At 39.3% G+C, this 22,035-nt stretch overlaps 1 protein-coding gene across 1 annotated transcript in view; it reads left to right on the forward strand.

Annotated features, from left to right (window-relative positions):
- The window catches only part of LOC126095019 (heparan-alpha-glucosaminide N-acetyltransferase-like), a 217,451-nt gene that overhangs the window by 144,422 nt on the left and 50,994 nt on the right, over positions 1-22,035 (forward strand). The window contains exons 6-8 of the mRNA XM_049909683.1: positions 8,425-8,532; positions 8,742-8,838; positions 9,693-9,860. Coding sequence (XP_049765640.1) covers positions 8,425-8,532; positions 8,742-8,838; positions 9,693-9,860 — 373 coding nt within the window. The remainder of the gene's footprint in view (positions 1-8,424; positions 8,533-8,741; positions 8,839-9,692; positions 9,861-22,035) is intronic.

The raw sequence follows: 22,035 nt of genomic DNA on the forward strand, positions 1-22,035 counted from the left end.
TTGGTTTAGAGGTTTACAGTGAGAAAATTTGATATGCATACCCTTGTACATTGGAGTCTGTCAAGGGCACATTACTCTGCTTGCAACTAGTCCCTGTCTGGTGGACAGCACATACAGTATAAACATGCCATGAGTCCTGTGTGCTGTTCCACCTAATGTGCATTACCCCTCTGACAGATATTGTTCTACTTGATTCATCCCAACATCACTAATAATGAAATGTTCAATTATTATTATTATTATTATTATTATTATTTCAGATTGCACTGTCTTCCTAATGGTAACAGATGTGATGTTTCCACAATCCCATCGATATAATAATAATAATAATAACAGATACTGGAACAGAACCATTATAACAGATAAAACAACACCACATAACAAACCTGACATCATACTCACCAATAAAAAGAAGAAATTAACACAACTAATCGAAATATCCATACCCAATACAACAAATATACAAAAGAAAACAGGAGAAAAAAATGAAAAATACATCCAACTGGCTGAGGAAGTCAAGGACATGTGGCATCAGGATAAAGTTGACATTATACCAATTATACTATCAACTAAAGGAGTCATACCACACAATATCCACCAGTACATCAATGCAATACAGCTACATCCAAACTTATATATACAACTACAGAAATCTGTAATTATTGATACATGTTCAATCACCCGAAAGTTCCTAAATGCAATATAACATATACCATACATTTAAAAGGAAGTGACGCTTGATCAAGGTCCACGTCACTTTCCATTTTTAACCAGACTTAACGTCTGAGAAAGTAAAGAAATAATAATAAAAATAATGCACCTCGTGGAGGCCCGGGAAAAGAATAGGCCTCCGGTATGTTCTGCCACTCGCAAAAGGCGATGAAAAGAACAAACCACTAATAGGGCTAACCCCCCTTTTAGTGTGATTAGTTGGTTCAGGACAGAACTAGTGAAGCCTCAGATGGTCGGGGAGGACACTTGAACCCTATGCTCGTCCACAATGGTAACGACACTGCTAGCCACACGGAAAATGATTTAAATCCAAATAGAGGTGTTTTGCAGGATATGCTTCCTGCAACCACTCTATAAGGAAAACAAAGACAGAGGATGAGATGGTCAGATGAAGTTAACCGACACCTCATGTTCTGTTATTACCAAGCAACAAACTTAGGAATCAACACAACTGGATACGGATCACAAGTATACACAACATTTATTACCAGATACCCAGAATTAAAATTTTTAACAGAACAATGACTAGCTGATCAGATCCATGTAATAATCAAAAATAACAGGACACCCCAGTCAGAATTAGAAAACATCAAACAACAAGTACAACAAATACTGGAACAAAATAATATGCAATCAGAAGAAGAAGAAAATACAGTAATGGACTCAAACATCCCAGAGCAAACAAACAAAGAACAACACGCATCAATTAAACAATCAGAGGAAAACGAAATCTTAAGACAGCCACCAGAACAAGCACAAATAGAACACGAAGAGACACACATGTTAGATATAGAAGAGAAATTTCAGCTGACATATATAGAATACAAAGACACAAATACAGACATTAGGCCATTCTTGCATAGACCCCCAAATAACCCACAAGTCGAAACAACAATAACAACTATCAACACAGTCATACACAACAAAATAAATGAAAATACAACTATGGAAGAGTTACAACTACTGGTTTATATAGGAGCACTCACTACACTAAATATACACACTAGGCAGAGATCAGAACCAACCAACACACAGAAGAAACCCACAAAACCAGCATGGCAACACAGGCTACAGATCAGAATAGAAAAACTGAGAAAAGACGTTGGACAGCTAACACAATTTATAAGAAATGAAATATCAGACAAAAAACGAAAAAGGTTAGGTAAAATCTCACAACAGGAAGCAATAGAGCGATTAGATTCAACACAAACCAGAAGAAATTTTATCTGACAGTAGATAACACATACATTAAAATACAATCCACCAAACATAACAGACATGGAACACTTCTGGAGCAACATATGGTCAAACCTGGTACAACATAACAGATATGCATGGTGGATACAAGCAGGAACAGACACATACAAGATGATACCACAAATGCCTGAAGCGATAATTTTGCAACATGAAGTCACCCAAGCAATTAATTCTACACACAATTGGAAAGCCCCTGGAAAAGATAAAATAGCAAATTTCTGGCTAAAGAAGTTCACCTCAACACATTCACATCTAACTAAATTATTTAACATATCTAAAAACAAAGATGATGAGACTTACCAAACAAAAGCGCTGGCAGGTCGATAGACACAAAAACAAACACAAACTTACACACAAAATTCAAGCTTTCGCAACAAACAGTTGCTTCATCAGGAAAGAGGGAAGGAGAGGGAAAGACGAAAGGATGTGGGTTTTAAGGGAGAGGGTAAGGAGTCATTCCAATCCCGGGAGCGGAAAGACTTACCTTAGGGGAAAAAAGGACAGGTATACACTCACACACACACACACACACACACACACACACATATCCATCCGCACATACACAGATACAAGCAGACATTTATGTCGAATCAGCAACTCAACCGATTACTAAAGATAACAGAAGTATTCAGCAATGATATATTTATGGCTTTTGGAACAGACAAATGTAAGAAAAATAGCATAGTCAAGGGAAAACACACTAAACAAGAACATTACTTATTGGATAACCACAGCGACTGCATAGGAGTGATGGAAAAAAACAGATGCCTATAAATATCTAGGATACAAACAAAAAATAGGAATAGATAATACAAATATTAAAGAAGAACTGAAAGAAAAATATAGACAAAGATGTAACAAAAATACTGAAAACAGAATTGACAGCAAGAAACAAGACAAAAGCTATAAATACTTATGCTATACCAATATTCACCTACTCATTTGGAGTAGTGAAATGGAGTAACACAGACCTAGATGCACTCAATACACCTACATGATCAGAATGCCACAAATATAGAATACATCATACACATTCAGAAACAGAAAGATTCACATTAAGCAGAAAGGAAGGAGGAAGGGGATTTATCGACATAAAAAAACCTACATTATGGACAGGTAGACAATTTAAGAAAATTCTTTATAGAACGAGCAGAAACTAGCAAAATATGCAAAGCAATCACTCATATAAATACATCGGCTACACCATTGCAATTTCATAACCACTTCTACAACCCTTTAGATCACATAACATTAACAGATACAAAGAAAGTAAATTGGAAAAAGAAGACACTACACCTACACCTATATCCTCTAACACAGCAACACATTGATCAAGACACATCCAACACATGGCTAAGAAAACGCAATATATACAGTGAGAGAGAAGGATTCATGATTGCAATACAGGATCAAACAATAAACACCAGATATTACAGCAAGCATATTATTAAAGATCCCAATACCACAACAGATAAATGCAGACTTTGCAAACAACAAATAGAAACAGTAGATCACATCACAAGTGGATGTACAATACTAGCAAATACAGAATACACCAGAAGACATGACAATGTAGCAAAAATAATACATCAACAACTTGCCATACAACATAAACTAATAAAACAACACGTTCCCACATACAAGTATGCACCACAAAATGTACTGGAGAATGATGAATACAAATTATACTGGAACAGAACCATTATAACAGATGAAACGACACCACATAACAAACCTGACATCATACTCACCAATAAAAAGAAGAAATTAACACAACTAATCGAAATATCCAAACCCAGTACAACAAGTATACAGAAAAAAACAGGAGAAAAAATTGAAAAATACATCCAACTGGCTGAGGAAGTCAAGGACATATGGCATCAGGATAAAGTTGACATACCAATTATACTATCAACAACAGGAGTCATACCACACAATATCCACCAGTACATCAACGCAAGACAGCTACATCCAAACGTATATATATAACTACAGAAATCTGTAATTATTGATACATGTTCAATTACCCGAAAGTTCCTAAATGCAATGTAACATATACCGTACAGTTAAAAGGAAGTCATGCCTGATCAAGGTCTGCGTCACCTTCCATTTTTAACCAGACATAATGTCTGAGAAAGGAAAGAAGATAATAATGCATTGAGATATGTACCAAACAGCATGTGGTTATCAGACTCAATGCTGAAAGGCATAATTAGTGGTACCATGGTGATAAGACATACAAATAATAACTGAGTTTGGACATTATTCACAAAGCACATTGCTAGTCTTAGTGGTAACGTAAGGCCCTAACGAAATGTAATGGACCTGACCAAGGCAAGAGTAATACTTGGTACTAATCTATGGGACCATTGGAGGAGGGTACAAAGAAAACAGGTTTTGCATCTAGTGGATGAAGTGGTGCAAATAAATTTACTCCCACGACATGGAAAGGTCTCCTTTCAAAGCTGACCAATCTTCCACTTCTACAATTGAAGTTGTATAAGTGCCAATGTTGTCTGCCTCGATAGCTGAGTGGTCACCATGGCAGAATGCCGTGCACAGATGCCCGGGTTTGATTCCCGCTTGGGTTGGAGATTTTCTCTGCTCAGGGACTGGGTGTTGTGTCATCTTCATCATCATATCATCCCCATCAACACGCAAGTCGCCGCAGTGGCGTCAACTAAAAAAACTTGTTGCACCAGGTGACCGGTCTAACCGATGGGATGCCCTAGCTGCACAACATTTAATCTCAGTGCAAATGTTTTCTAGAGGACCCACTGCAATTGCTGCTGATGATTAAGATGCCAAATACCATACCACCTTGATACATTTACCAAATGAAAAACATATGCATCAACACAGGATCGAACCATCGACCTCCTGTATGCTAATCCAAAACTCTACCCACTACACCAACTGTACAGCACTACTAATTTGTGATGACAGACGTAGTTACCATCCATGTCGTTACAGTGTTGCCAGATTGCCACTCTTTAATATCTTGTTCAATGGTACAATTGATGAGATATGTAATTGGTTTAACCATGGCTTTTGAGCAGTGTTTAATTATTGTACTGGAAAGACAATCCCAAGCCTCTGAGTGTTTGGTTTTCAGCTGTAGAATTATTTTGCTTATCCCTTATTCTTTCACTTCCTGGAATTCAAAGTCCTAATCTGTTGTAGCAGTGTATTGGATTGCTGAGAGGGTCAGTGCCTGGAATTTTGTTGCCAGTTGGGGAGATAAAATGCTTGTTAAGAATATTACAAATAGCTTTTTGGTCTTGTATTACTTGACCTCCATTCTGATGTTTATGGGTACCCCTTCTGTGTTCAAGCATGTTTTACAGTATCTGTTAATAGGGTTTCAGGAGGGACGGTTTACATTTGCTGACTCTGCTACTGACTGAACGTATACTCGTTTCCTAAGATTTAGATCTGATTTGAAACCTTGCATGACACTGGTATATTTTTCTGTGAAAATTTGCAAAACAGATAATTTCTACAGCATACAAATGGTTTGATAAGCTTGGTAAAAAAGAAATAAAAAGGGTTTGTCTCATAAACAACCCATCTTACTTCTCAACATAATCTTATTTGTGCACTATACACCTGGTCCAGCAACCCTCCAGCTTTTTCATGCCATTGGAAATTCGATTCTTCCAAACTCTGCAAAATACTTGTTGACTGCCGTCGTCACTTCCTGATTTGATGAAAATTTCTTCTCAGCAAGCCAAAGAAAGTTTCAGGTTAGCTAACAGGAAGAAGTCACGGCGAGGCTATGTCTGGTGAATAGGGTGGATAAGGAAGCACCTCAAAGCCCAGTTCATGCTGTGTTGCCATTGTTATTGCTTGTGTGTGGGATGATACATTTTCCTTTATTGTGTGGCAGTGTTTGTCTTTTTTCAGCCAATACAAAGTCCAAGCAATCTGACATTGAAGCATGATAGGATCCAGTTACCGGTTTGCCTTTTTCCAAGTAATCTATGAGGATTATTCCTCTGGAATCCCAAAAACAGTGGCTATCACTTTATCAGCTGACAAAATGGTCTTCGCCTACTTCAGGGCACTTTCAACAGCCTTTGCCCATTATTTTGAATGTAATTTTGACTCTTGTGTGTAGTAATGGGTCTGGGTTTCGTCAATAGTCACAGATCAGTCAGGTTTCATCAACAGTAACAGATGAGTGCAAAAAGTCTTGCAGACTGTGATTAAACATCGCCAGATGTATTGAAATGCTGCACTTTTGGTCAACTGTGAGCAATTGTGGCACCCACCTCACACACAGCTTATTCATAGCCAGTTCTCTGTGCAGGATGTTATCCAATCTCTCAGTTGAGATGCCTGCAGTCTCATGAATTTTTATTTGGCAGTCTTGCATTACCATTTCATGCATTTTGTCAGTGGTTTCCTTTGTGGTGACTTCAATTAGGCGGCTGTAGCATGCTTCATCTTGTCCAAGCAAGTTTAAATTCATTAATCCAAAAGTAAATAGTTTTCAAGGATGGTGCAGAGTCAGCATGAACTTCATCCAGTTCTTTTTTGATCTGTATGACAGGCAACCCTTAAAATGGAAGTGTTTGATAACAGCATGAAACTTGGTTTACTCCATTTTCGGTCACAGTGACATACTGAACAATTCAGATGGCTGTCGACAATGGACTGTACATAGTGCATTGTTGAAATTCTTTATATGATCCTTGGAATAATCAAGCTTATCAACCATGAAGGCACAACAAAAATGTTCTGCTCTTTCATGGAAATTTACAACTTATCAAACCACCCTCATATAGAGGTCATGGATACTCCATCTGAGCTTGACTAATCTGGCTGGTAGTTTTAACGCCTATCCAGGTTTATATTAGAAGTGTAGTATATTTTGTTATTCCAGTTTCAAATGATAGCATTCACTTTTATGTGTGCTGGAATCTTTTTCTGAAATTAGTAAAATTACCAAACATGAAAGGCACAATATAATCAAACATCCTATTCAAATTTAAAAGTATTCCAATCAAGCAAATCTTGTCAAAACTGTATTTAATAGTAGGCCTTTATCTTTTATGTTATCACTCTGCTACCCACCAATAATCAGTAAGGGAAATCAAATTAAGAAGAAATATTATCAAAAACAGTTTAAAAGTTATAAACATTTTCAAATAACATTAATTTTTTTGAGACAAGAAAAATTATTGAGATATTAAAGAAATTCATTTCATTTCCAAATATCATGTGTTCAATGGCAGTAACAAGACTTTCAGCTTCAAGGTACAAAATGATCCATGACTGATGAAATATAGCTTAACTGTTCGCATGTTATGTAATCAGTTTTAAAAATATACAGAATTTTACTCACCATAAACCAGTGTAATTGAAGCATTGCCAGTATTTTGAAAATAGATTTAATATATTATGTGTCACTTAAATATATAGAATTTGTGATATTTACAAATGCTGCATAAAACATGACCTCATGTCTCACAAGAACAATAACAGTAGAAAATGCTGGAAACTGCTTATGGCAGTCTCTAGTGCATGGTTCTTTATATGATTCTAAAACTAGTCACTAGACTGAAACATGGACTATCCTCCAGGTACAACACCCTCCCCTACTGTTAAAAAAAGTAGTTTTTCCACTTTAATATGTTAGTTAACATAAAGAGCCAGCCCATTCCCTTTCTCATGCTGTCTACAGATCTTCTTACAAGGTAATAGCCATATAATTTAAAGTACATTATTTCATTCTGCTTTAGGCCTTGTTCTGTTATTCCCAGGGCCTGCAGCAAGTGCAGTATATTTCTTAGTTTTATTTTTAAATACATCAGACAGAGTGGTCTTTTCTATTCATTACTACACTGTTAGTTATAACAGAAGACTTATTTTAATGGAACACAGACCAAAGTTTAGTCTTTTTAACATTTGTATTAAAATATTTCTTTGGTACAAGAGCAATTTTCTTTCAGTACTTGAGTTGTCAGTTCCACCTTTGGCACTGATGGCTCATTTTGTATACATGAGAGAGGTGATTTGGTGTGTTTCTCTCTCATCTGACTTACCATAAAAAACACTGAGGCTCATTCCTGTTGCTATAGGATGTGCTAATCCTTATGCTGTGAGAAATGATAATGTTTTAGCTCCTGGTTCACTCACAAATGAACAGTTTTCATATATGAAACTGCTTAGTTTGATCTCTTCTGTTATCATTTGAAATAGAAAAAAAATGAGTGGGGGAAACAAATGTTTGAACATTCAGTTAGAAAACTGCCATATTCCAGCATTAAATGGGATGCAACAGGACAACAGGAAGTGACAATGAAGATTAATTTTTAAGTAATACATGTTCCTTTTATTCTATCAGTAATTTACATTCTGTGTAAGTATTTATGAACAAATGTGCTAAGTGCATATAAAAGGATTTATAGTGGAATGTTTATATTTCAGGATAAGCATTGTGCTCATGATATTTGTGAACGATGGAGCTGGGAAATATTGGTTCCTTGAGCACACAACTTGGAATGGTCTCAATGTTGCTGATGTGCTGTTTCCTTGGTAGTACAAGCATTATAATATTGAGTAACACTATAAAAGAGCTAGAGGGAATAGTCCTCTAAAAATTTGGTGGTGGTCTTATCAAAGCAACATGCAAATAATAATTGCACATTACGGTGTTGATGGTATAATAATATTATATGAACTTAAAATTACAGACAACATAAACTACCATTACTCTTAACCAAATGGAAGCATTTATCTTACAGGTTCATGTGGATCATGGGTGTTTGTGTACCAATATCTGTTAGGTCTCAGCTGAAAAGGAACACACCGAGATGCAAAATAATAGCTGGTATTCTACGTGTAAGTGTTCACTGTTTATGAATGATAGAATATAACCAATGATCACACTAGAAACAGGAAATGTTGATTAGTATTACATTTTAATGCTGATACCTGCAATGATTTCCTCCTTCATTACTCACAATTGCTAATGAAATTCTTTGCTGGATGAAAATCATAGTAAAGAGGAAGTTGGTGATGTGTAATGATGTAACAGTTTTTATTTCCTGTTGCCATATGGAAACAAAGATTTTTGCACACAAAATCTGATATAAAATACTGTTGCTAGTTAAATTTTGAATAAAAACTTTCATTTTTTAATTTCCACTGCTAACTTAATCATAAAAAACAACTTACGGTAGTGACTGCTACTGCAATCTCTCTTTAATTCAGCTATCAGCTTGTATCCATCTGGCATACATCATAATGATGTTATGCGAATATTCAGAAATGTGTCTGTGGTACCTGAGATACCAGTGTTATGCACAGTGGATGTATATTAGTAGCGTTTGAACCTGTTTCTTTGTGTCATGAACCTGTAACCACAGTTGCAGTTAGAGTTGTTGCTCTACATTCTGATTTCAGAAATATATATGTGTGTGCAGAACAAAATTTTTATGGTGAACATAAATATACGTTTATTTATAAAACTATATTTCCTCTGTGTGTATATTTCTATATATACAGTGCTATTGATATTCTACATGACATTCAGAATCAATATGTTCTTAACTGTTTAACATAACAAGAAGGCTGCAAAATTTTTTCACGCTTCAGCCTTATTGGTTTCTTGATCTTCTTTCAGAGTGCTATTAGTTTATTCTGATGAATAATGTTTTAGTTCCTGTATTCACTAAGACTTGTTCATTCAACAGCGATCTTGCATATTGTTCTTGTTGGGCATGATGATAAACACCTCTGGTGGCTACTACAAACTTGAGACAATACGCATTTTTGGAGTACTGCAACGGTTTGGAATTGTTTACTTTGTGGTTGCAACCCTAATGGTAGCATTCACATGCCGCAACTTTAATCCCCCAAAGGTAAGGCATTCTTCAGTTACTTAATCTCTTCAAACCAAGTGTCTTACAAATTGTCCTAGTGTCAGTGTATTACACATCTATTTGTAACATTCATAGTTATGGGTAGTATTTTCTATTTGCAAATGAATGAACAAAAATTTCTTAATAAAGCTCATAAGTAGTGTATTAACAGAAATGTCTGAGCAAGACTAAACTACCAGAAACTTGCAAAACTACAGTATTTACCTCAGTAAAACAGTGCATGCTGGCAGTTAAAGAATGAGTGAATGAACCTTATTCATTAATCACATGATTTGGTCATGGCTGGCTCTCCTAAGGATCTCAATAATTTGAACGGAATGTCATCTATTCCAAGGGCCTGTTCCTATCGTTGGCTTTTCAGTGCTTTGTCAAATTCTTCTCACTGTATCACATCTCCCATTTCACTTACCCTATTCTTCTTCTCTTTCTGTAATATTGTTCTCAAGGTTTCTACCGCTGAGTAGACCTTCTGTATATTCCTTCCACCTTTCAGCTTTTTCCTCCTTTGCTTAGTACTGGCTTGCTGTCTGAGCTCTTGATGTATGTACAGCTGCTTCTCTCATCTCAAAAGGATTATTTAATTTTCCTGTAGGTGACATCTATCTTTTCCCTAGTCGTAAAATTTTGTACAGCCTTACATTCATCCTCTAGCAATTCCTGCTTATACATTTTCCATTTCCTGTCAATCTCATTTTTTTGATGGCTGTATTCCCTTTTGTTTCTTCATTTACTGCATTTTTATATTTTCTCCTATCAACAATTGAATTCAGTTTTGTCCTTGTTAGCCAAAGATATGTACTAGCCGTTCTCTTTTTATCTATGTGATCACCTGCTGCCTTCACTATTTCATCTCTCAAAGCAACGCACTTGTCTTCTACTTTTAACCTTCCCCTGTTTCAGTCCAATGTTGTCAAATGCTCCATCTGAAACTTTCAAGAACTTTCAACTTATCCAGGTCCTGCTGCCTTCATTTCTGACTTTTCTCCAGTTCTTCAGTTTTAATCTGTAGTTAATAACCAATAAACAATGCCCCTGTAAATGCTTTACACTTTAAGATCTGGTTTCAAAACCCCTGTCTTACCATTTTCTAATCTGTTTGAAACCTTCTTGTGTGTCCAGGACTCTTCTGCATATACAACCTTCTTCCATGATTTTTAAATCAAGTATTAGTGATGATTAAATTCTACCAGGTGGATCCCTTTTTCAGTCTTTTCCCCCAGTTAATGTTCAACTACCATTTTTCTTCTCTTCCTTTTCATACTATCAAATTTCAATCTCCCATCACAATCAAGTTTTTATCTATCTAGATAATGTCCTTTATCTCATCATACATTCTTTCAGTTTCTTCAGATGTGTGAAGCTAGTTGTCATATAAACTTCTATTAGTATGGCGGGTTCTGACTTTGTGTCTATCATGGCTGTGATAATGCATTCACTATGCCATTTATAGTAGCTTACCTCTATTCCTATTTTCTTATTGATTACCCGTCATTTGATTTTGTGTTAATAACCTTGTACTGACCAGACCAGATGACTTGTTCTTCCAGTCACCTCACTTCACTAATTTCCTCTATATCTAACTTCAGCCTGTCAATTTACTTTATCAAATTCTCAAACCCAACTACCTGATTAAGGGAACTGACATTCCATGCTCTGAACTGTATATCACCAGTTTTGTTTTTTCTAATGGTGACACCTCTTGAGTAGTCCCACCTGGAGATCTGAATGGGGAGTATTTTATCTTCAGAATATTTTACCCAAGGGGATGACACCATTATTAAGTCATATAGTAGAGTTGCTTGTCTTCAGGTAGGGTGGGGGGTTGGTGGGGGGGGGGGGGGGAATAAAAAAAAATAAATAAAAAATACGGCTGTAGTTGCCTTTTGCTTTCAGCCATTTGTGGTATCAGCACAGCAAGACAAACTTGGCTAGTGTTCGAAGGTCAGACCAGTCAATCATCGGGACTGTTGCCCTGTGACTACTGAAAAGTTTGCTGTCCCTCTCTGGCCTCTCCACAGATACCCTCCATTGTGGTTGCGCCTGTGTTATGGCTATGTTTATCATTGAAGCACACAGCTCACCCCACCTTGGCAACACCCACGGTTCATCCATTGTTCATCAGGTGAAAACTAATGTTGCATACACTGTAGCAGCCCACCAGATTTCAGCCTTCTATGTGTTTGAAGAGGAGGTGCGGACCTGGGGTATGCTGAGGAGCTACGTAGACGACATTCAGTTAACAGTCATTTTACTTCTGAGAGTTTTACAATCACTCTATCTGCTTCCCAGTGTGGTCTAGCAGAGGATGTGCTGAGCCTGCATTGTGTGGAAGTACAGGGCAGTGTGTCAGTGCCCAGCAAGGAATCTTATGGTGCTGCCTGTGGCATTATCCGAGTCAGTGCTGCGGCCCTGTCATAGGAGGGAACACGGGCTGGTGCGTATCTGCAGCCTGGTGTGACTGTGGATGCCTTTCGCAGCCTCAGCATTCTCATAAGTGTAGCTGCACTTAGGTTTCGCTGCAGAAATCTGCATGCCTATGTTGTCATTGTCGTGATGGGGTGAAGGTCAGTGACCCCACAGTGTCACAGAGGACAGCCCAAGAGGCAGGCCCAGCACAGCACCAGTAAGACTGTACTTGCACAAGCACCCTACTCCCATGTTGAACAGCTCACAGAGGAGAAGATCAGTTCTTCATACATGGGAGACTAGACTGGCCTTCATCTTCGTGTAAGCAAGAATGCAGCTTGCAGAGTTGAAGTTTCCTTCACAGACAGATGGCTGTGGAATTGTAGCTGGTGATGGCTGGTAATACTTTGTCATGTTCACTGAGTCAACCTGCAACTAGTAGTGCTGGCCTTCCATCGGTATCAATGATGGAGGTGGATTGGCCAGACTCTGAGACTGAGTGGAAAGAAGGTGAGGGTCTTATAGCAGTCAATGATGTGACAGCCTTGTACTGGTTATCAAATGTGCTCCCATTTTCTGAGCCTTTCAGCATTCTTGGCTGTGCTGGTGTTTAATTTCAGAGCATTCCTTTATGCAAAGTTTGCAGCCTGAAAGTCATCCTTGCATCATCCCTAGGTGTAGTTACTACATGTAGCCTGTTACAGAAGAATGTTGTGTCTGCTCTGCACTGTTATCTAATTGCTGAGTCAGGAATGTTCCTGATATTGCCTCTCACGCAGTCTGAGGCAATGAGCTTCCTGCTTGTTTGTATATTGGCTTTCCTGAGTGTCGATATTGGTTATGTCATAATTGTGCCCTCAATGGGTGTTCTCTACTTAGCATCGTCCCAGTCGCTGTCAACAAAATTTTATCCCTTGCTTAATGACTATTCTTCTATGCATTGCCAGCCGAGTGGCCAAGCGGTTCTAGGCGCTACAGTCTGGATCCAAGTGACCGCTACAGTCGCAGGGTTCGAATCCTGCCTCGGGTGTGGATGTGTGTGATGTCCTTAGGTTAGTTAGGTTTAATTAGTTCTAAATTCTAGGGGACTGATGACCTCAGCAGTTATGTCCCATAGCGTTCAGAGCCATTTGAACCATTTTTACTATGCATCATCACCTTCTCATTTATAAAATTCATGCCAAATTTTTGTGCTCTACTAACTAGTATACAGCTTCTATTAATTCACTTTTTATGTGTTATCTCTGCCTTTAAATTGAAACTAATTTTACATCATAATCCCCTTAAATTATTACATTAATTACTAGTCATGTGTTGCAGCTTCTTTCTTTGTCTGTCAGGTGGTTCTTTAACCCACCGTTTTGGTACATCATCTGGGACTTTGTAATTGAAACAAAAGTTTCCCTTGCATTTGCTGAAAGCATACATCCTTAAAACTATATTCACATGCAAACTACTTGCAGTACTACCACATACACCATACTGGTCGGTGGCTCTGATTACCTCTCTTATCTTACAGTTTCTTACTGACTAACTACACCTCACAAAGCCATTCTTCCTTACATGTTTCCTTTTCATGATCTACTTCATTGTGTTCTTTGGGTCTTTACCATGTGCACTGAATTTTTGTGATGCTATACACAGTTTAAGTGGTTCTACTTTCATGATAATAGACCTTTGCGATGTTGCCTCACTTGCAGCTGTCCCATTCACCTGAAACAATGTATGTGATTCTAAGAACAATTACCCAGCTTTTTCTCTTACCCTAATTATGTATAATATTGCAAGTATTATCAGATTCACGATGATCCCATGGCGCACATTTTTGGAAGGATTCAGTCCTGTCCACCCACTCATTAGCCTTACAAGAATCTTTCCTCCTTCTTCCCTTCTCCCCTCCCCACTATGGAGAAGGTGACACTGTCAGAAATGGTGACAAATCTGCATCCTTTGGAAACAGATATGTCTGTACTACCCATTATTGATAACATTCACAACACAGCTAACAACATCAATAGCTCCCTACGCTTTCTCTGTAGTAACTACAGTAAAATCATTGTTTGCACTTTCCTGTACATCTGGTCCAGGCTCCTTGGCCTCAAAACAACAATCCTTGGGCCCAATGGCCTAGATACTACTGCAACTAAATCAGTATTACCCATGTTGCTATTTAACACGCATTTGCTTAACGAAGCCCACACTATCTTTGTTTGATGCCACAGCTACTTCAGATTCCATGTTTTCACAAGATATTGGGGCTGAAACTTCCTCTCTACTTTTATTAACTGCATCAAACCAACTCACAGGCATTTGCATAACACCATTCATAAAATCATCCACACATTTGCTCTGTTCTGTCCTACAAACCACCAAGACATGCATACCCATGTCCATTAAGAATTTATGTTCCTTATTATCCACTGTGCCAAGCAAGCAACAGTGCATTTCTGCACACATCCTTGCAACATAACATTTTACTGGGAATGGTCTTTTACACTTAAGGCACTCCCATTTATGTTTAAAAAACACTTCTTTCCTTTCTGTTTTCCTACTTTATAAGTTTGTAGTTGTCACATGGCCCACTTGTTCTTGTAGAATTTGATGTCAGAGGAGAAGACACCACAGTCACTCAATTCCTGTGTCACAATATCTATCTCTTCCTGCTGCGTGGCAGTCCTGATAGTTGAGAACAAATCACTAGGAGTTTTCATCCTCATGCAACCTGACATATCCATTAAAACACACCTTATAAATATGTCAAAGACCCTATTTTCTGCTTCTCACAAGAGGATTATATCCACATCTGTATTGTGCATTAACTCATCTGCCTGTTCGCTTTACAGATTCTATCAGAGAATGCCTCTTCTGATAGAATGTGCTTCTGTGTTAATCCCATGAGATTTTCCATGAAAAATCTGTCACTACTTTGTTTATGATAGTGTTGGGTAAGCCTGTCTGTCAGCTGGTCAAATGTGTGTGCTTTACTAAGGGTTTCATGGTTTGTGACATACATTTTAGCATCACCTGTTAACCATAACATAACTATAGACAGGCATGTCACATCAGACCAATTTCCTAACTGAGCTGCTTTCCTCACATCATCCAGGAAGGCTGACACATCCTCAAATACTTTACCAAAAAAAGAGGTAATGAGAATAGCTGCCCCCAAGGATAAGTGGATGGGACAGGTACATTCACTAACTCCCTGAGATTTCATCAGTTGACTTGCGACTTGTAACCCAGTTTTGTTCTACTTTATCCTGGAGTAATGTGTACTAGTGACTGAATGTGCTTCCATTTTCTGAGCTTGTCAGCATTCTTTGCTGGCCTAATGTTTAAATTAAGAGCTGCAGATGTTTGTTTATGTGAAGTTTGCAGTCTGAAAGGCCTACGTGTAATTACTACCCATAGCTCCGTTACTCGAGGGGGTTGTCTGCTCTGCAGTGTTGTCTAATTGCTGATTCAGCTGTGTTTCTGACATTCTCTCTTGCACAGTCTGAGGAAGTGAGCTTCTTGCTTGTTTGTACTTTTGGCTCTTCCGTGGGTTGACACTGGTTATGCATGCCATCACTGCATACTTGACAGGGTGCTCCACTTAGTGTTGTCCCAGTTGGCTTCAACAAAATTTTATTCCTTTCTTAATTACTATTGTGCTGTTCAATAACTCAAATAACTGAAAAAGACCCTATGTTGTATGATTACACCAACACTGAGCAGTCTCAGAAAACAATTTTCTAATATCTAAGGCTGTCAGTATTGAGCTACCTAAGTTGGAAGCCCTAAATGTGCAGGAGTGACAAACATCTATGAAAATGGAGATCAGTAAATCATCTCTAACTGCACACCCATTTGATTTCTACAATGTAGGCATTCATTTCTTGCCTTATGGTGATTTTTTGCCAGGTAGTACCACTGACGGGGCATCACAAGTTGCCTGCTTTGGATTATTTTCCACAGTAAAATTCCTACAAGGACTGGAGTACATAGTGCAATAACTGTTGATATTTTGTGTTTAGAGCAAACAACCTGCAGTGATTTAGCTGTAAAACAGGCAGTCTGGCCAGAGCGACCAGAGATAGTGGTCATGTGTGTGTGACGTAGGCCTTCTTGTGTGAATGTGTGTGTGTTTTCCTTTCTTTTCTGAAGAAGGCTTAGTGTGTAACAGTCTTTTGTTGTGCTTGTCTGCAACTCAGCATGCCATTTTTATGATGAGTAGCACTTTATTCTTTCCAGATTGTTGAGATTCCAGCCTAGACTTCCCATTGTTTGATTTAGTTGTAAAACCAACAAAGAGATAGAGGGGCTGGCCAGTACTTACCTCAGCTCAGTACAGCTGATAGATACACATAAAACAGAACCGAAAATTTACATTCCTAGCTTTCGGAACAAATGTTCCTTCATCAGGGAGGAGAGAGGGGAAAGAAAGGGAAGAAGGGAAAGGAGATTCAGTTACTCACAACCCAGGCTATGAAGCAACAGGGAAAGGAAAATAGGGAGGGTAGCAAGGATGGAGGCATGGTTGTCAGAGGGAAGCCAAAGATATTCTACTGTAAGTACTGTGCCAGCTTCAAACCAAAGAGGATGCATACAGAAGTAAAGAGGTATATAGTGTAAAGATAAACACAACTATGTAGGATGAAAAGATGCGTGAATGGCTAAAGAGGAAAGGGAAAGAGGAGAAGGCTGAAGAGTAAATGGGAGTGAGGTTGTTTAACGTAGGTTCAGTCCAGGGGGATGGCGGGATGAAAGGACCTGTGCCCTTTTCCAATCCTTTGGATCACTACGCTCTTCTAGAGACCTATGGTACACCGCTGCAAGAAGGGGGGCAAGTTCCTTCGCGTACTCTGTGTAAAATTGAACTGGTATCCCATCAGGTCCAGAGGCCTTTCCTCTTTTGAGCGATTTTAATTGTTTCTCTATCCCTCTGTCGTCTATTTCGATATCTACCATTTTGTCATCTGTGCGACAATCTAGAGAAGGAACTACAGTGCAATCTTCCTCTGTGAAACAACTTTGGAAAAAGACATTTAGTATTTCGGCCTTTAGTCTGTCATCCTCTGTTTCAGTACCATTTTGGTCACAGAGTGTCTGGACATTTTGTTTTGATCCACCTACCGCTTTGACATAAGACCAAAATTTGTTAGGATTTTCTGCCAAGTCAGTACATAGAACTTTACTTTCGAGTTCATTGAACGCCTCTTCGCTTCGCGTAATTTTGGTTTGTCTGCAAGGCTTTTGCTATGTTTATGTTTGCTGTGAATTCCCTTTGCTTCCGCAGCAGTTTTCTAACTCGGTTGTTGTACCACGGTGGCTCTTTTCCATCTCTTACAATCTTGCTTGGCACATACTCATCTAATGCATAATGTACGACGGTTTTGAACTTTGTCCACTGATCCTCAACACTATCTGTAGTTGAGACAAAACTTCTGTGTTGAGCCAACAGGTACTCTGAAATCTGCTTTTTGTCACTTTTTCTAAACAGAAAAATCTTCCTACCCTTTTTAATATTCCTATTTACGGCTGAAATCATCGATGCCGTAACCGCTTTATGATCGCTGATTCCCTGTTCTGCATTAACTTTTTCAAATAGTTCGGGTCTGTTTGTCACCAGAAGGTCTAATATGTTATCGCCATGAGTCGGTTCTCTGTTTAACTGCTCAAGGTAGTTTTCAGATAAAGCACTTAAAAAAATTTCACTGGATTCTTTGTCCCTACCACCCGTTATGAACGTTTGAGTCTCCCAGTCTATATCCGGCAAATTAAAATCTCCACCCAGAACTATAATTTGGTGGGGAAATCTACTCGAAATATTTTCCAAATCATCCTTCAGGTGCTCAGCCACAACAGCTGCTGAACCAGGGGGCCTATAGAGACATCCAATTACCATGTGTGAGCCTGCTTTAACCGTGACCTTCACCCAAATCATTTCACATTTCGGATCTCCGTCAATTTCCTTTGATACTATTGCACTTCTTATTGCTATAAACACGCCTCCCCCTTCACTGTTTAGCCTGTCTCTGCGGTATACATTCCAATCTGAGTTTAGGATTTCATTACTGTTTACGTCTGGTTTCAGCCAACTTTCTGTCCCTAGTACTATATGGGCGTTGTGACCGTTTATTAATGAGAGCAGTTCTGGGACCTTTCTATAGATGCTCCTGCAGTTTACTATTAGCACATTAATATTGTTATTCCCTCGCCTTGCATTTTGCCTACCTTGCCGCGTCTCAGGAGGCATCTTGTCAGGCCTCGGGAGGGGATTCTCTAACCTAAAAAAACCCCATGTGCACTCCACATGTACTCCGCTACCCTTGTAGCCGCTTCCGGCATGTAGTGCACGCCTGACCTATTCAGGGAGACCCTACATTTCTCCACCCGATAGCGGAGGTCGAGAAATTTGCACCCCCTGATCTCCGCAGAATCATCTGAGCCTCTGGTTTAAGCCTTCCACTCGGCTCCAAACCAGAGGACCGCGATCGGTTCTGGGAACGATACTACAAATAGTTAGCTCTGATTCCACCCCGCGAGCGAGGCTTTCCGCCTTCACCAATTCCGCCAACCGCCTGTACGAACTGAGGATGACCTCTGAACCCAGACGGCAGGAGTCATTGGTGCCGACATGAGCAACAATTTGCAGTCGGGTGCACTCAGTGCTCTCTATCGCCGCCGGTAGGCCTCCTCCACATCTCGGATGAGGGCCCCCGGCAAGCAGACAGAGTGAACACTGGCCTTCTTCCCCGACCTTCCCGCTATTTCCCTAAGGGGCTCCATCACCCGCCTAATGTTGGAGCTCCCAATAACTAATAAACCCCTCTCCCCGTGTGCCTGCTCGGACCTTGCTGAAGGAGCAGCCACATGTCCACTCACAGGCAGAGCAGGTGATGCCACACGGCCAGCCTCCACATTGACCCTCCGCCTCGTGCGCTGCGAACGCCGCTGAACCCGCCACTTCCCTTGGGGAGAGGGTGGCCCAACCGCGCCCGGTACCCGCGAAGATGTCTCGACAGCAGGGACTGTGGGTGAAGCATGTAACACCTGGGGTGTACCTTGCGACGCACCAGACTCCCCACTGCCGCTACACTCCGAGGCAGCAGCCTGAAGACGGCTGACCGCGGCCATCAACACGCTCAGCTGTTCGCGAACAGTGGGCAGTTCCTCCTGCGTCCGTACACAGCAGTCACACATCCTATCCATCCTAAGGATTCAATTTACTGAAGAGAGTTAATCAACCTTTAAATAGACTGCTAATTCACTAAAGGCGGCTGTTTATTCACTAAACTGTGGTTGCTAGCCACTTCTTGCAGAAAACAATGAAAATAGCACTACCTGTCTCTGGACTGTATTGAAAACAAACACTAGCACTACTGGCACTATGGTTGACTAAAGGGACTCTCTCTGACTGTATTCAAAACAAACACGAAATCTATGGAACACTATTAATAGCACCCGACAATTAAAGCTTCCTAAAAGCAAATACACACGGAAGAATGGAAGAAGAAGTGACAAGTAAGAAAAATACAGTTAATACTTAAATTAAGGTAGCTCGCTGCACAGCAGACGTGAAGCAGACGGCAGTTACGACGACACTATTGTGTTGCAGAATTGTGTGCTTGATCTCAGTGTCTAGATAGAATTATGGGAAGAACACTGGAAAGAAATTATAAAGCAGACAGCATTGGCACACAACTTAACTCTTTCTTAAACATATTCCTACACAATTATAAATTTTGTTGCCTCCAAACACAAATTTGGAGCAAATTCAACAGAAGCAAAGATAAGGAGTGGACAGCTCCTGGAGTTAAAGTATCTTGTGCTAGGAAGAGAGAGCTCCACTTAGATTAGAGATCAAGCTGTAGTCAAGTTTTGAAACTTAGTTACCACCAGTATCGTAAAATCTTTGAGACTTTCATTAAAAGGATTAGCCGAGCGGTCTAAGGTGCTGACGTAGTGTGTAAGCTTTGGGACTGATGACCTTAGCAGTTAAGTCCCATAAGATTTCACACACATTTGAACATTTTTTTAATTAAAAAAGCAAAACACATGTACCATGCTCAAAAAATAAAACACTCCAAGAATAAGGAGAAGCTATTTGGAACTTAATTGAACAAGGAACAAAAAGAAATAGTGAGGCAATTGAAATTAAACCCTCAGAAAATGGCTCTGGCAGATATGGTGACACTTTTAAATCACTATCTACCAAATTCAGTGATTAATTGCTCATAGTTGCTCCACAGCATGCTTCGTCTTGCAGAGTAGACCAACTGAGCATGGCACATAATCTCACCTTTTCACTAGCACCCAGGAAGCATACTATTGCACCTCCACTTGAATGCACATACTGTGACATTGTGTATCGCTCTGCTGACTAACAGGTTGGAGCTCTGGAACACTTGCCGGCTTGTTGTTCTCAAAATGTGTGAATATGTGATGTGCTCTCTCGATAACACAGTTAAAGAAGGGAAAAATAGTTACTTTTGTTAGAGAAAGGGTTTGATCAGTGAGTCAATCAGAAGAAATTTGTCTGTTGACAGGAAATCATTTACCATGAAGTACGGTGGTTTTCTAAAGCAATACAAAAGACAAAGCACTTCCATGGCACCAAAGCAGAAAGAGCCAGATCTACTTCTGCCACACGGGTCTTACACTTTACTTCACAACTCTCAAAATTTCACCAAATGTTAGAGCACTTGAAAACAGAATATTATTTATAGCAACACAGTCGCCATCATTGAAGTTTAGTTGCAGACAGAAAGATGCAAACATGCAGCACTAGGGCATCAGTAACTTCTGTGAGACATGAAACAAGTTGCGAAGTTGTGTCGCCATCTTTGCCACCAAGGCAAGACATTAACAGCTGCAGCTGGTATGAATAGCCAGTGCTGAAGCTGCCCTCAGCATAATGCAGCATGATGGAGCACAAATAAGTCTCTGCAACTCTTGTCACAATTAACTCCACAGTATCTATTTCAGCTGCGTTATTGTTTTTATAGGCTCATGATAGGGCACAAAGGAGTCTGGTAGCTTCTCTGTAACTCTTGTCATGATTAACTCCACAATATCTATTTCAGCTGCATCATTGTTTTTATAGGCCACACACAAAGGTTTCAGTTGAGTGCCCAATCATAATGCCCTCTCTCCAAAAACCAGAAAGCAATATGCTATTGTTATACCTTTGCATAAAAAGGGGGATAGATCTGATGTCAACAATTACCGTCCAATCTCCCTTCTAACAGCTTTATCCAAAATTTTTGAGAAAGTAATGTATTCAAGAGTAGCTTCACATATCTGTAAAAATGAAGTACTAACAAAATGTCAGTTTGGTTTCCAGAAAGGTTTTTCAACAGAAAATGCCATATATGCTTTCACCAGTAAAATTTTGAATGATCTGAATAACCGAAAACCACTCATTGGGATTTTTTGTGATCTCTCAAAGGCTTTTGATTGTGTAAATCATGAAATTCTGCTAGACAAGCTCAAGTATTGTGGCATGAGTGGGACAGTGCACAAATGGTTTAATTCGTACCTAACTGGAAGAGTGCAGAAAGTTGAAATAAGTAGTTCTCGTAACATGCAAAGATCAGCACATTCCTCAAACTGGGGAACTATCAAGAATGGGGTTCCACAAGGGTCAGTCTTGGGTCCTTTGTTGTTCTTATTATATATCAATGACTTGCCATTCTATATTCATGAAGAGGCAAAGTTAGTTCTCTTTGCTGATGATACAAGTATAGTAATCACACCTGAGAAA

The sequence above is a fragment of the Schistocerca cancellata genome, chromosome 1, assembly GCF_023864275.1.
Source record: "Schistocerca cancellata isolate TAMUIC-IGC-003103 chromosome 1, iqSchCanc2.1, whole genome shotgun sequence".
Lineage (NCBI taxonomy): Eukaryota > Metazoa > Arthropoda > Insecta > Orthoptera > Acrididae > Schistocerca > Schistocerca cancellata.